Raw genomic sequence first — 16,553 nt, 5'->3', positions numbered from 1 at the left:
TCACCTGCCAGGATTTGGGGCAAAAGGGTGGGAAGAGTCACTGACACCCTCTGCAGATCGAACCCCAAGAGTGCTGTGGTTCTGCCAAACCGCAGATCTGCCTTCGCACATAATTGTGCTACAGGTTTCGCTGCCTCAGCAGCCGAACCTGCAAATTGGCTCCAAAAGAGGAAATCCAGATGTTTGTCAAAAGCAGAACTTTATGGTCCAGATGCAACTTCTGGCTTAGAAAGTTGTTAAACGGCTGAGTGCAGGAGCTTGAAGGGAGCGTGCGGGAAGGGTCGCTCCTCTGCCTGGCTCACCACTCTGACCTGCATCGTTCCCAGGCTTTTTTGCTTCTCTAACGCCCACCCCTCATTTGTGTGTGTGCATACAGGACACGGAGGTCCTTAACACGGCCATTCTGACCGGCAAAACAGTGTCTGTTCCAGTCAAGGTGGTTGCTGTGCAGGAGGATGGGTCCGTGGTTGATGTTTCGGACTCCACCGAGTGCAAGTCAGCCGATGAAGACGTCATCAAGGTAAGGCACCCATGACAGGCGGAGAACGGAGTTTCCATCACCACTGCGTTGGGACATATTTCACACTCAGGATTTCACGCAGGGGTGGGTTGTTTCCCGTGGGCGATGGGCAGCGGGGTCTCCAGAGGCTGTGCAGGGCCGGCACGTTTCCGCGGCCTGATGCGCCGTTGGTGCTGGTGCGGTGCGGTGCGGTGCAGCAGAGCGGGGATGCGCAGTGACCAGTCCTGGTCGTTCTTCGCTGGTCGGGCAGCTCTGATGAGAAAACGTGTTGTACGATACATCCCACCTGGGAAAAGTCAACACCCCCACAGGGATCTCTGGTCTTGTGTGGCTTTTCTGCATCCATTATTTAATAGTAATAATGTTGTAACAGAGTGCAGAGATCTTCCCTACATGCTGCTTTTTCTTTTTGTTTAATAATATGTTGAACTAGTTCTCCCTCCCTGACATTTAGATGAAAATAGCATTAATGTGACTTCATCTAGACATCGACTGCGTGACTTTTGACACCATCGCGTGGCTTTCAGCTTTTAGCTCTTTATTATTTTTAGGCGTAGATGAGTTACTTTTGAATGTCTTTAATGGGTTTACTTGTTTTATTATGTGTTTGGGGGGTGTTTTTTTCTTGTTTTAAATGAACAAAAGAATTTACTGCAACTAATTCTGTATACGGGTGGGGGGCTTTTTGTATTATTTTTGAATTTCCTAGGGTAGTCCTAGAAAGATAGTTCCTTTGTCTCAGTCCCAGGAAACAGCTGTCTATTATAGAAATGCTTTATAAGTAGGGTAGTATAGCCATTCTTTTTCCATATAGTGATGCTGTAACCTGTAGATTCTATAAACTCTGCAGCTTTCAAGAAACAAGCTCCTCCTCGCTTTCTAGTGATCGATTGTGTCGTGTGGGACCGTATTCCAGACCTGAGCACTTGTTTAAGTTTCTCTCAGATTGCACTTGAAACCCACATCCTATACCTGTGGACTTTTAATCTATTATTAGAACCTTTTGGTAGGTAACACTGCAAAGGTCCTACTTTGTCAGATAATTTTGTATGTTCTTTAGCTGGCTAAAGAATTGCACACAGCAAAGCTCTTTATTTTGAAGACGATATGTTGGAGCAAGAAGTTCACCTTCTTGTTTTTGACAGCTCTGAATAGGCTTGTTACCAATTTTCGGAATAAATTACATCCTGTAAAACAAACAGAATTTCATTGCGTTTTAGGTCTAATGACAAAGGAGTTCCTTTGCAGTTAAAGAGCTCACAGGGCAGCTGCCCCGTTGGTGGAGATGTTCTGAGACCTGTTGGTAGGTGAGAGATGCCCCCAGTTGATCCCGGGAGCTGCCGGGAAGGCAGGATGGCTTTGGGCAGAAACCTTAAGTCAGGCAACACCTACTTGCTTCCAACTCTTTGCATTAAGAAAAAGGATTTTCATTTTATCTCTATTTATCACAAAGGCAAATCACTCCTAAATAAGATTCAATTTACTGGGCAGAGCCATGTGTGCAGTTGTATCCCCGGAGAAGCTGAAAGCTCGGGGTTTAGTTATAGAATAACAATGACGCGCAGTTTTCAGACCTGAAAGCATTTTGCAAAGCACTTTTCATGAAAGTGGCTGTTCGGTGTTGAGCCCCAGCCAGCGATGGAATAGTTCTCTTGAGGTTCTAACCTGTGCTCTAGCTTCTGTATTTTCCTTTATGTATCAGATGGGAAAAGCCTGCCAATGGAACAGACCCTCTTGAGAAACATTGCTATATTTTTTTCTGTGTACCATGCAGCTTTTATCTGATTAGTGGCTATTATTTATCAGTTCACAAGGAATTGTTCATATTGTGAACTCGAGCACCAAGTTCTATATCACCAACGTATTTCTGAGATTCTGTATTTTCTTTTGCACTTCAGAAAACCAGGTTTAGATCTAAAAGCTGGTGTATGTGGACTTTTGTTTCTATTGAGTTACAAGCATTTCTAATACCTGCTGTAGTTAGAGAATACTGGACTGAACCAGATAATAAAAGGTCAGAAAAAGGACTCCCATTCTTCTTCCACTAATAAAATGAGTATCTGCAGACATTAGGGAGCTGTTGCATTTCAAAATGTTGCCTCTTTAAAGGCCATTCGGTTCAATCAGCAGTTGTCCATATCCCGTCAGAGCTGGGCATGAAGTTGTTCCCAAATTGAAAAGGTTCACTGAACCTGCCAGCTAAATAAGGCTCGACATGACCCTCTGTGAGCAGAGACAAGATCTCCCCTCGCCAGCTGTGGGTTTATACACTTCAAGAAAGCTTTTGCCCTTTGACCGTCTTCCCTCCTTGCTTTTTCAAAGTGTGTTGTATTTCCAGGTGGAATTAGACTTGCTCCAAAGTACCTTCAAGTTGATGAGTGTCCTTCCATTCCTTTCAGTGAGGATAGAGCCAAAATTCTGCACAGGTTTCACAAGACTTGCACTATAATTCTCCTCTTGTTTTGGTAGTGACTAAGTCAGGTATAAACCAGATCTTCATTTGACTGCTCTGTGGAATTATCTGGGTATCACATCACTGACAGAAGAGAACGCCTCTGGGATTCATTCCAGACCTGGTACTTGACTCTGCTATAGCGACTTAATGAACAAAACCAGCAGGTCTGAATGTGATCTTCTCCGGTTCATCTTGCCTCGTCCTGCTGATCTAAAATGGGAGCAACGTTATTTCTGTGAAAATTGCAGCATCCTGATAACGGATTTCAGTCACAAGTTACTGAGGTGCTCTCAGACTGAACGCTGTTCAGGCATAATTTTTTAACTGGAAATATATGTATTGGTTGCAAGATTGAATCCATAACGATTAATTAGCTGCGTTAAAATTTAGTACAGGGTTTATGTGCCTATATTTTTTCAGAAGATGCATATTCCCTTTACAAGCCCCTTCGGTAAAGTCAATATTGACTTTGCTTCCAAATTTGTTTTGCCTTTTCTCCATAGGTCGTACTGCTAAACCCTCTAATAAGAGTCATCAGGCATTTTGGATGTAATTGCCTAATCTTAAGCTTCTTTCCACTGTTAATTCTGCCTTTATTGTTTCTTTCTAATTGGAGAGATATTAATATTCTTTTGGGCAGAACAGAGAGTGGTGCATTCTTAACCTTTTATTTCGCTTAATAGCTAATGATTTAATAGACAATAAATGAGACAATTCTTTGATCGCTGCTGTGACACCACTATTTTCAATTAAGACAATGAAGACAATTAAGACAAGCTAGTTTAAATAAAAACAGACTTTGGTCCAGGCTATTATGTATTTACACAAAATGTGCTTATCCGGTCAGCTGCCTGGATATCACATTGATAAAAATACTACTCAGAGATGGGCAAATAGATGATGTACAAGTGATTTATCTGTAGGCAGGAGACGTGAATCTTTCGTATTTTAAACCATATATTCCCTCAGCTTAACAGTTTAATAGCTTCCCAGCAACAGACTATTTCAGTCCACATTTTTCAAAGCCTACCTAATTAGTGGTAAATATAAAGAAACACACTTATTACTTTTTGACCTTGTGCTTTCTGACCTGAGCATGACTTGGTCCTCAAAGGGATCTCGCAGGTAAACGTGCTCAGTTCAGCTACAACCCCTGGTCCCTACATTTGGACAGAGTTTAAATACTGACCAACCGTTTTAACTTAAACTGGCCACCCTCTAAAAACTTGTGATGAAAACATGACCGTAAGCCAGTGAAACTCATATGCATGTTCCGTATTGAGAAGGAACATTTAATGCTGTTGGCATTTGAGGGAAAAGATTGGCTTTATGATTAAGGCGCTGAAATGCTGCTCAGCATTAATTTCCATATCTCTTGCTGATTTCCTGAGTGACTGTGGGTAAATCACTCATTCCCTTTGGAATCTCGCTTCCTTATCTGCAAACAAGGAGAAAAAATACATCTTTTTCCCAGCCTGGCTTGTGTAGCTTCCGAAGCTACTGTTGACCTGAATGGACAAAACCCTTATCTCCACCAGAGTCTCATTAACTTCTTCAATTGAAGGGCTTCTCTCCCAGTGTCCCGCTTTTCCTGCAAACCACAGTGAAATAGGGTTGTGAGGCTGAAAAGAAAAGAAATGATGGGAATTTGATAGAATTTATGCACATATTATTCAGCTACTCTGCTGATGGGCAATACACAGAGAGAGAAAGGAGCTGTAGGTATGGTGGGAAGAACCTTTCTATGCGTGTGCTGAACGTGGGGCTCAGTCTTCACAGGTGGGGGGAAAAATCCTTGAAGAAAAAGATTAAGGCATTTGCAGCATGGCAAGGACCTCCCTGGTTCACCCGTCTTGCCAGGAGGTTCAAGTGCTGGCCTGGTACAGTGGGTTTCCCTTGCTCCCCACTGGCCTTTGAACTGTAGTTAGAGGAAAATCAAGAGTTAGACCAACATCGGTGGTGGAGGGAACACCGAGATGGTTCTACTACAGATGGAAGTCTAACCTGAGGGGTTTTGACACAGTCAGTCATTACAATCTTACCCAACCAAGGTCCGCGCACACCTTTCTCTTCCCTGTAAAAGTGTCTGTAAAAACATGAACTGTGGTCATTTCACATGACGAAAAATCCCGAAAACATTGTAGTTACGTGGTGCTCTAAACACCACTCACAAAGCAGCGTCAAGTGAGGGAATTCTAATGAGGACAGTGTCTTAGTCCAAATGTTCATCTCAGTGGCGTCCAAACGGGAGACAGCTGCCCAATTAATTCATTCGTAGATTAGTCATATTTTCATGTCTTTTGCGTGTTAATGCAGAAATTGACTGATGCTTCAAATTAATCTCTGCACTAATTCAAATGGCTTCCATGGAGTTACACCATGGACTCATTTAGCCTCATTTTTTGGTAACAGAAGGAGCTCTTGAACAGAAGGGAGTCAGAGGGGCCTCATCCTGCCCATTTCTGCCCACGTAGGGACATGCATTAAGAACAATGGTACTTCAAGAACATACCATGAACTCCATCTGTGCCAAGATGCACTTTTCTTGTTAACTTGCTGGAGGAAAGCACTTCAATGAATTATTTTTCACCTTTTCATAATTTCCTGTCTAATTACAATGAAAGTAAAATTCAAACCATTCCTACCCCCTACTTTTCTAATACAAACCTTATCTTGAACTCTCTGTAATTAATGTTAAAACAATAGAAGACCTAATTTTCTTAGCAGCAGCCAGCTCGGCTTTATCTAACGTGCGGTAAAAATAGCATAAGAAAGGCAGGAAAGGTAGTAACTGAAATAGATTGAATCTGAGGAAGATTCTTCCCTCTTCCAAACAAAAAGCAGACAAAGAGCAACCGAGGATCTTGTTCAAGAACCCAGGGCACAGTGATCTCTGACCCCAAATGACAGCAAATGCCACAGGGGACAAAAAATATGGAGGGATATTGTGGTTCTCCGGTGTAGATGATACTGAATTTTTGGGAACAGCTCCTTGCTGCAGCCTCACAGCACACTCATCGGACAATTTACAGAAAGAAGCACCTGCCTGGAGTTGTTAAATACAACTATTTATGCAGGAGCTCTGAAAACAAAGCCGGAGCTTGTAATTTGCAACTTCTGCAGCTGCTTCGCCATTAAAGTGTGTGATCAAGAATGTAATGTGTTTGTATAGAAAATGTAGCTAATCTTCTTTCTCCATCTATCATATTTTTGAGTACCTATCACCACATTACACAGGAGCTCTATTTTGTGGTCACTTGCACAGAAATTAGCTCACTGCAGGAGTCCAACCTCTTTCTGCAAGCAGAGAAAATACTCTGGTTTATATGATGGATTTACTTTGGTGCCAGTTGGTTTATTGCACAATACATTTTGAACTAGATCTTATTTTTTAAGTGATTTTTCCCTTCAACGCTGACAAATGGTTCAAGATTGACAGCCCTGGAGGCTTAACCACTGCGCCTTGCCCCGCAACAGGGGACGGGTGGGCACTTGTGAAGTGCAAACGTTCGATTTGCTGAGCCCATCTTCATGTCCATGCTGGCCTTTTAATCTCACCTGATTAGTGCCAGTATCGGCAGCTCCATGAAATCAGCTCATGTCACTGTCAGCTCCATCTCCATCCGTTGCTGGGAGGTAACGGACTCTGCAGCGCGTTATGAAGCCCCTCAAATAACGACCGGGCAGAGTGAAATGTTCCTGGGCTGAACAGGAGGAGCCCTTAGGAGGTGAGGATGGACTGAGGAGCGCTGGTGTAGCGCTGGTGTAGCTCTGGTGTAGCTCTGGTGTAGCTCTGCTTTACTCACACCTCTGGGAAGCCGCTGCTCTGTCTCGGCTGTACCGCAGTGATGAGCAGGACTTACAGACAGTGCATCTTCTCCCTTGTATCTGTAGACAGGTGTGCCTAAGGTAGAGCAATAACCGAGCTGCTTGCAATTCACCCAGCTTATAAATTAGAATTTCTTATGATTTCTAGTTATTTTGACCAAAAACCTCACCCCTTCCTCCCCATCCAGAGTTCATCTCTATGAGTCAGAAGAGACGAGGGTGGCAGATCTCTCTGAACTACGTCAGCTGCTGAGTTAAGGATTTTGCTTTTTGTTGAAATATCAGAGGTTCTGACATTCAGGTCACCAGATTCTTCTAATTAGTTTTCTAGCCAGACAAAGTATGATCAGAAAAGAGTAACATAGCCGCTAACTGCATATTAAAGATCGCTCTTTAAAAACACTCTTGTTTTACAGCAACAGGTTGAAATCTATATTGTTTCATAATTGTGCCAACTAAAACTTCAGGCCTAGAATCGTATTTGCACACAAAACAGCTCCATGTATAGCAATAACGATGCCAATGAGGCAATCTCGCAAAATCACATATTGAAGAACTAATATTCTGTACACAGTACACTTTGTACACAGTTTATAGCAAAATATATGTGTGTATCTTTCTGAAGCTATTTTTAAACACACACACAGGCTTCAAAGCCAGCTTGAGAAAAGAGTGTTTTGTCTGGGAGAGGATCCGTTCAGAACAGAGCACGCCGACATGTGCAATTACACAGATTCCGGCAGAGATGCTTATGGTGTCTTCCAAGGGACCAGCTGCTGCTTCAGAGCAAGAAAATCATTCTAGGCTTAGCATTTGGCTGCTCCGAGAGCAGAAACACAAAGGGCATGGATCCCAGGCCTGGGAAACAATCATTAGCCTGAACTGCGATATTGCTCAGGATAAACTCTGAATATTTGATACAACTCAGTCCAGGCTGAACAGAAGCAATGCAGCTATAAGTAGCTGTTGTCGGGAGAAAATGACAAACGTTTGGAGGCTTTTTCTATATGAAGTTAACTCTGCTCTATATAAACCTTAATGCAGCCGGCCATTAAAGTGTTTTAATTGCGGATGCGTGAACCTCATGGATTCCGAAGCTTTTATACCTCTTGAACCTCCTATTATGGCTGGGCAAATTAATTCAGATTCCCATTGTCATCCAAACCCCTGGGGACAAACCGTGCTCTCAGCTGAAGTCATGCGACAGTGTGAAAGGCATTGGAGTGACAGGGGTGTTCCAGAGGGCAGAATCTGCTCCGTGTGCGAGGTAAAACAGCCATTAGCTGTCAGCTTTGGAACAAGAGAAGAATCTGCATCTTCCGCCCCGTCACTGATGTGGTAGTTGAGGAAAGTGGGACCAGGCAGCAAATGATGCTTTCTGGATGGCATAGCATCCCATTTTAAGTAAGCAATGGTGTTTTGGGCACCAAAATGTATGTTAAAATGTACATACAGTGCTGAATCTTTCAATCCACTGACAGGCTTTATTTCTAGAGAACTCAGCAACCAAAGCTCTGCATCCCCGGGGCTCTGTGGTCACTGTTGGGTTTTCAATGCAGCCAGAGTGTGTGTTTTTGTGGTTTAACTTATCCACACCTGTGTTTTAATAATGTGCTCTGAAATGCATTCCCTTGCGATACATAATTGGAGTTGAGGATGGAGATGATGAGGCTGACACGCCACCGTCATTTTGAAGTGCAGCTAATTTATCTGACATAAAAAGCACCTACAATTGAGAGTAACCAGCTCCCTTTTTCCTCTGTGGTAGAAGGCATTTTTGTCCTCGCTATCTTTTGAATTATTAATATTTTTGCATTCTCATCATACTCATCATAGAAATCAGAATGAAAACTATTTAGATTTTCTTCATAGGAACAGCAACAAGAGGAGAAATAACATGTAGCTGGGCAGATCTGTACCTTGGTACATCAGGACTGGGGATAGCTGGGATTTTGAGGGGAAGGGGGAAAATCCAGCCTTAAAGAGAAAATACTGGATTAATGAGTTGGATAACTCATTAAATAAGGATGAAAGAACAAAGTGAAGCTATAAATGCTATTTCTTGTGCCACGTGTGCGAAGCGCAGGGAACGGAAGACGCTTTTCTTCCAGCCGTGTTACACACCCTAGTGACAGCGCCTGTTGGATTCAGTGGGAACGGCGGCTCTGGGGTCGAGAAAAATGGCAGGATTTAGCATTTTGTTTTGTGTCGTGGATTCTTAAGGTCTGGTTTAAACTGCTGTCACTGTACTGAACGCTCCCTCTCACATCCAAGCCTTCCTTCGGTTGCTTAGAGAGGTAAAGTTGTTTTTGTGAGGGTTTGGTCCAATATAGGCATTCTGGGAGGAAATCCTTCATTGAGTGAGTGTACGAACCCCAGCGCAGTGAGGCGGGAATGGCATTACCCGGGGACTGGAGATTGCCCAGCGGGGCTGCCAGCAAGAGGCAGCTCTTTGTGTGAGCTGCATTCTCAGGAATTATAAGTTCCTAGCAGGAAATGCTATCTCCTATTTATACGCTTTATTTATTTGCTGTTTTCCAATTGCTGCTTCTGCGATTACTATTTGCATTTAATTTGCAGCCCCTTGCAAACGGCTCTTGGGTTTTCTTCTAAAAATGAAAGAGAAAATCCTTAAGACACACAGGCCTTGCTTAGATCTCTTACACTCAACATTATCCACTGCAGAGCAAAATTAATGCATGCCCTTCCTTATTGTTTTCCTTCTTAATTCATTTCTTTCTATAGAGGCTCAGCAAGCACCAATTTTCCAAGTGAGTTTTTAATCGCCTGGCCCAGCATGATTTCTGTCTTCCAATCTAGTTGCCATTTGATGCAATCAGTATTTCTGAATACAATGACTATTTTTTCCCCCCAAACTGAACGCTGTATGGCCAGCTGATGACACTTGGCTGCAGAGAAACAGAAAGTATAGCGAAGGATATAACCTTTGATTGTGAGGGCTTCCCCAGCCAAGTGCATGAAGGTGATGTGAAATGGTTTCATAAGATGGGGCACAAAGAAATTTGTTATTCTGATACTGGGAATAGGAGGGAGGGAGGGATGGAAGAAGAGGGGAACACAGCGTGCTGAGGTATTTTGCACCGCTGGAGTGTTTGCTTTGAAAGGGCCTTTCAAAAATACGTGTTGCCAGGGGAGATTCTCCACATCTTTTATTGCCACGCCACAAATAAAAGGTTTCAATACTGCAATACTGGAGAACCGTAGACTTAAATAGTCCCTGCCACGCAGGAGCTGTCGCCTTTGAGATTTGTCCAACCTGCAGTGGGTTTAGCATGAGTGATTATCCGTGTAAAATGAGAAAATCCCTCCTTGGAGTGAATCCTCCATCGCTGCGCTTTTAAGCACATTTTGTGCACTTTAAATGCCGAGCAAATATTTGCAAAACTACTGAGTGAAGATCAGGGCCTGAGCTCTGCAAGCGAGGACAAAGTAACGCTGAAGCGAATAAAGGGTAGAAGGGAAAGAGTGGCTGCGGCGCAGGGCTGTGTTCTGTATTTTTTGTGGGCAGACTGTCGTGTCTTCTCTGCCATCCTTCTCCTGCCCAGGTCTCTTTATGCAATATAACCACGTGTGTGCCGCTGCATCCCAAAAAACTCCACTTAACCGTGGGGAGGCGGAAGATCCAGCCAGGACCATTATAGAGCACAGCTGAGATGCCACGAGGCGTCTTGTTAGTGCCATTTGTTTAACAAAGCAAATACCAACAGTGGATGGATGCTTCCCAGTATCCTCTGTGGATACCGTGCAACCGTAACTATTTCAGATAGAGCTTGTTTGGTTTGTTTGCAATGTTGTTGGCGAGTATGGTTGTCTAAGTCTAGTAGACAGCCATTTGCTAAGACCTTCTGTTCTTAGCAAACTTGACAATGTGGCTTGTTTGATCGCCTTATGTTATTATTGATATTTTCATCTCGTGTAACTGATTTTGCTGAGGAAAAATGTATTATTGCCAACTTCGATCTTCTTAATTCTTGTAAGCAAATGCCTCCAGCATTGGCCCATTTGAAGAATGCACAGATGGTTTGGTAGAGGAGCGTGGCTGCTCTGAGGTTGTTCGCGTTGTGCGAGTGTCCGTGGGGCAGGATGGGGAGGGATCCTTTGTAGTGAGACTGAAGGGATTTTGAAGGTGGCTGCTGCTGCCTGTCTTCCAAATAATTACTTGTTCTGTCTGTCACTGGGAACTCAGAAATAGTGCAGCAAGCTCAGGGAAAAGCCTGAGGTACTTGAAAATGAAGGTGATTCTAAATAAAGAAGGCTAGGGTGAGACTGAAAGAACCAAGCAACAGAAATATAAGGTATCCTGAAAAGCAGGAGAAATAGACCCTTTGTACCAACCTTTTCCACGGCTCCTGAAGCCTCTGGCGGTGGCGTTTGGGTGCTGTAAAGTGTGACGTGCAAACCTCACAGTGTGAGTGTGTTCTCTAGACAGCAGCACAGGGAACCACAAGTGTGGTTTGGTTATTCTGGGTTGAATAAAATCTTTGTAGAATAATTCCCCTGCGTGCATAGCTAGAAATGAAGTGGATTATCGATTGGCAAGGCAGAGAATGGCCCTTAATGCTGAATCAATAAGTGCAAATACCCTGAATTGAACATGATTTCACTGCAAACTGGTGACCTACCCCGGCTGCAGGGACCGGCCTGTTGGGCAACAAGGAAAGCAGCAAAGTGTAGAAAAGCAAACATCTTAGTACCATTAAAAAAAGGGTGCTCTTTCAAGTTAAATCAATAGGACTACATCTATGACCTGCATAAAACATGAGACTTTAATAGAGTTATTTGAGTAAACAGAATCTAATAGCTTTGGTAGCCACAGCCAGACTTCAGAGGTGCCTTCTGCAGGGGAATGTCAGGCTACAAAGGTGAGATTATTGGTAGGCAGAAATAATTTCCTTTAAACTCATGAGCCTTGAAAGTCTGGAGTATTTATACCTAAGGACCACATCGGTGGTGAGAACCCTCGTGTCCCTTTTTTTGTGTTGTTCTTTAGCAAACAGATAATAAACTGGTTGTATGGTACTCCCTGGTACCTGCCACGCTGGGCAAAGGGATTTTAACGGAAAGACTCTCCTGGACAAAAAGGAAAGAGCTGAATACAAAAAGCAGCTGAAAGGGAAGAATATGAAATCCATTAGTGAATAAGGTGAATGGACAGAAAAAAGTGTATGGTTATTGGCAGCAGGTGTAGTTAAAATCCCAAACAAAACTTCCCTAAGCCCTCCTTTGCCACAGAAGCAGGAGATCAATGCAAGAAAATACTTGAAGATTTCAGGATGAAATTGGAAATGAAGGCACAGAGGAGGAGATGACAGGTTCGCTATCACACAGTCCAAAGTGCATGTGCAGCATGAACGCTGTAAAAAAACCCCATCCATGTGATGTCAGCCAGTATTAAGAAAACTCCAAAGATCAGTGAAGAGAGAGAACATGAATTTCTTAAAGAAAATAAAGACAAAATCATCTAGAAAGCCTTAGGTGTATATAGTGTAAAACCACAATAGAGCACCTGTTACCCTGCGGTAGGGAGGCCTGGGACACAGTAGTAGTTGGGCAGGTTTTGTGTTCCGCTTGGGCAGACATGTGGCAATCACAGGTCTGGATCACATCGGCTGTGTTTAATTTGTATGAACGGGAAGGAAGTGTCTCCAGAGAACAATAGTACAAAAGAAAAACTATACATTAATTAAGAAATGAAATCTGCGCTTCACGTTAACTTGGGTTTTGTCGCTATGGCAATCTAGGAGGTTTTTAAACTGAGACTGGACATGGCACTTAGTGCCATGATCTGATAAATGGACTGGAGTTGGACCAAGGGTTGGACTTGATGATCTCTGAGGTCTTTTCCGACCCAGTTGATTCTGTGAGACGGAAGTAAGATATCAACGTTGAATTTCATGTGAAAGTAGCTTCCATATTTGTGCAGGGAATCCCTCACATCTGGACTGTGCTCCTCAGGTCGTTATCTAATGATATCTAGGGACTTTTAGCACAGTCTTTCCCTATCCCTTCTTCTGAAGAATTTTACCGAAGCACCATTTTTAAGGACATCGCTTCCTTTTCAGATGCAATCTGGAATTATTGTCTTTTTTTTACATTGCCTAGATCCTCATGCATTCGGTAGCACTATGTGTGTAACTAGAGCAGGATCCTTCTATGCTGGATCGAGGACAGAGGCTTTGAATGAGCTCAGAGTTCCTGAGGCCCATACCAGAGGGTTTTAGGGACTATGTCTGGGTGATAAGGCACATGTTGTGTCCTTAAAGAAATATAAAGAAATACAAATGCTCAAAACAAGCAACCTCTTCTGGTTGTGTTAATGTTGCTGATTGAATATATTTCATCTTGTGTTGATGTTGCTGATTGAATATATTTCTCTTTAAGGCCATAATGCACCTTTAGGATTTCTGATTAGGAAAGAGAAATCATAACTGCTGGTAAAAGAGCTAAATGGATTGATCTGTTTTCTGTGATTCCAGGCTTTGGGATATACTTTTATGTTGTACATAGCTTTTATATATACATGTCTTAGGATGAAGTGAATTGGTCTAACTTTAGGAAAAGAAAGAAACCTTTTTTGCTTTGTTCCCATGGTTTTTAAGTTCTTTGTGGCTTGTTTTTCTGTATCTACACAGCCCTAAGGGAAGATGTTAAAAAACAAACCAAAAGAGAAAAATCCAAAAGTCCAACAGCAAACTTACGGCAGCACTCTGCGCTTTGTCACTTCTCGTTCATGCATGACTTGGAATGGTTGTTTCTTCGCCCTGGTTCAGTGGGGGAACTGAAGAGCTTTACAGATCTGTGTTGGCATTTGGATAGAGTTCATGCAAGTCCATGCGCTATGGCTGGAGATGGGAGAAAGACTGACAGACAGGGAACACATCCGTTTGTAGCTGGATTTTAACAGGGTCTCATTTGGTGTAAAAAGCAGCTCGGTCCATCCAGGTCGTATGGGCTTTGGAGCAACAATGATGCCCTGAAGAGAGCGATGGAGGAGTCAGGTAGCTCTACACTGATTTTTCTGATGATAACAATCTCTACCTTTAAGTCAAAGTCAAGAGAAAACTATTGATTTTGATAGGTCATTGTTTCTGAAGAGCTCTGTGGAAAAAGGTAACGTTTGTGTCATGCAAAGTTTAGGCATTTTGACATTTGTTCTCACTGTGATTGATTAGCAGGTTTTAACAAATTCTCCTCAAAAGAGAAAACTCTGTGTTCTGATAGATGTTTTGCAGCCTTTGGTCGTCCTTAGGGCTGCAGCCTTGGATTTCTGCTCCCCTGGTCTGGCGAGAAACTGTAGCCAGGAGCAGGAGGATTTGTAGGTGCACAGCGGTCAGAACGGGGGGTATATAGGGGCCCATTCTATAGAGATTCCATCTGACTGAGGTGCAGCTGCTTTATGTGTGTATGGTATAGTAATTCCCTTGAATTCATATGCAGAATTTAAGCTCCTCATGTGAGGCTGTCACAACTGAACCATGCCATCTTCAGCACAACCTCAGCCCTGGTTATATACAAAAGCTCATCCAGCACTTTGCAGTAAGGAGTTAAGCGAAGTCTCATGATTGTGTCATTCTGACATTAAAGAGAGATGAAATATTGTCTTGGAAAAGATCTGCTGTGTCATACAGTCACTTCCAGACAATTTCAAGAACCCTGAGACCGAACACTTGAATGGAAATCTGGCTGTATTTTTGAAACGCTGAGATTTTTTTTCTTTCCAGTGCGTTCATCCTAAAGGCTCTGCCTCTGCTTCCCCCCGGGACTGCCCAAGCGCATCTGGGCTCCACGGGAGCACAGGTCAGCGGGCACTCGTCGTGGTGGTGACACTCACCACAGCAGTGACACCATGGCGGTGACACTCACCACAGCAGTGACACCATGGCGGTGACACTCACCACGGCGGTGACACCATGGCGGTGACACTCACCACGGCAGTGACACCATGGCGGTGACACTCACCACAGCGGTGACACCATGGCGGTGACACTCACCACAGCGGTGACACCATGGCGGTGACACTCACCACGGCGGTGACACCATGGCGGTGACACTCACCACGGCGGTGACACCATGGCGGTGACACTCACCACGGCAGTGACACCAGGGCGGTGACACTCACCACAGCGGTGACACCATGGCGGTGACACTCACCACAGCAGTGACACCATGGCGGTGACACTCACCACGGCGGTGACACCACAGCGGTGACACAGGACAGCCCATGTGAAGCTCCCAGAGCCGGTGCTCACATAGGAACTGGGACACAAACAGAGGTGATGGGAAAGAGCAGGACTCCCTTTTACCTTCACCATTCTGCTCCTCTGCAGCCAGTGAACATTTTTTCTCTTCCTTGTGCTGTAGATAAAGCCCCCGTATTGTTACAATACATCATTTTAAAAAGTGCTTTTAGCTATGCACAATATGTAGGAATATTGTAGTTACTGTTCTTACAGGTGTAGACACAGACTCTCCCCCAGGTTCAAAATACTTTGGGGGACCTTATCTTCAGCCTTTTGGGAGTTCACATTTTAAACTGCTCATAGTACGCACTACAGGTAGATGCTTTATTTAATTTAAAAAATTAAGTTTCGTTTTTCACAAACTAATATGAGTCCAGGAATGGGAAATTCCATAGAAAGCACCAAATATTTTGAGTGTGGTGCTAAAATTACAAGCATTAGCAGGACTGTAGTGCGTGCATGCAATAGGATGTGTAATGTGGTGACATCTAGAAACTGTATGGCCATCTTGTAGAGGTCAGGGACTTGCACTGTCTTGGTGTATATCTAGTGTCAAGTCTTTGAATTACAGCCATATATGTTGCTTAGCTTTTTCTGTTTACTGAATAGGGGCATGTCTCCTAATGCTGATGTTCTGCATCATCATATATTAGATGAATAAAACACTCTCATATAGTAAGAGCAGAGAAGGAAGATAATCTTTTCAGGTAAAGGCTCTTGATGTTCTCTCTGAATAATTTTATTGAAGCACTTGGCTGAATGAATGCAGTTTGAGGGCTGGTTTTGTTGGCTGTGTTTGCTGTCTGAATGTCGCTTTTCCCTATTTTACTCCTTAATGAATTATTTGTTGCTCAGAGACTAAAAACTAGCTGGGAAGACTTCTGGATGTCGGTGTGTTATTATCTAGGCACAGGACCAGAGTTTTCCTTACGAAAGTGTACTGCTGTGTATTTAGAAGCCTTTGGTGGTTTGTGTTTTGTGGGGGGTTGTTTGTTTTCCGTTTATCCTTTGGGATAAAGATGGTACATTCTTTCATTACTGGGACGAGATTAAAGGCTAGACCAGTGTGGCCAATGTTCATGACTTAACACATTACTCTGAACACTACGTTAAGCTCACAATCTTTATTACTTGGCTGGCTAGTCTTCTTCAGGATTTGTGGCTTTACGGTGCTGTTGCAGTCGCCATATATTGAAATTACATTCGCAGAGAAGGGCTCCAGTTGTCCTGTTTTGTCCTATTTCATAGCATCTGTGAGCTATCGGGGGGAGATGAGGAAATCTGGAGGTGGGTTGTATTCTCCGGGAACCTTGCGAAGCCAGCAGGCACAGAAGAGCGGGTTAACCTCAGCAGTTACAACTGACCTGCTGGGTTTGGGTTTTGAAGTACACATTCTTCAGAAACCTCTATTTCCCCTGTTAAAACCTCACTGGAAATATTGAAGGATACGCAATACATGAAATCGAATGAATACGCACGTAATTGTTTC

At 43.4% G+C, this 16,553-nt stretch overlaps 1 protein-coding gene across 3 annotated transcripts in view; it reads left to right on the top strand.

Annotated features, from left to right (window-relative positions):
• Positions 1-16,553, top strand: part of TMEM132B (transmembrane protein 132B) — a 215,214-nt gene that overhangs the window by 177,120 nt on the left and 21,541 nt on the right. For all 3 annotated transcript variants that reach the window (XM_065851937.2, XM_071815868.1, XM_071815867.1), the window contains one exon: positions 377-520. In XM_065851937.2, the coding sequence (XP_065708009.1) occupies positions 377-520 (144 nt within the window). The remainder of the gene's footprint in view (positions 1-376; positions 521-16,553) is intronic.

Source organism: Patagioenas fasciata, chromosome 17 (assembly GCF_037038585.1).
Source record: "Patagioenas fasciata isolate bPatFas1 chromosome 17, bPatFas1.hap1, whole genome shotgun sequence".
NCBI lineage: Eukaryota > Metazoa > Chordata > Aves > Columbiformes > Columbidae > Patagioenas > Patagioenas fasciata.
Note: the sequence above shows the minus strand (reverse complement) of the source record. Positions and strands in the feature narration are given on the sequence as shown.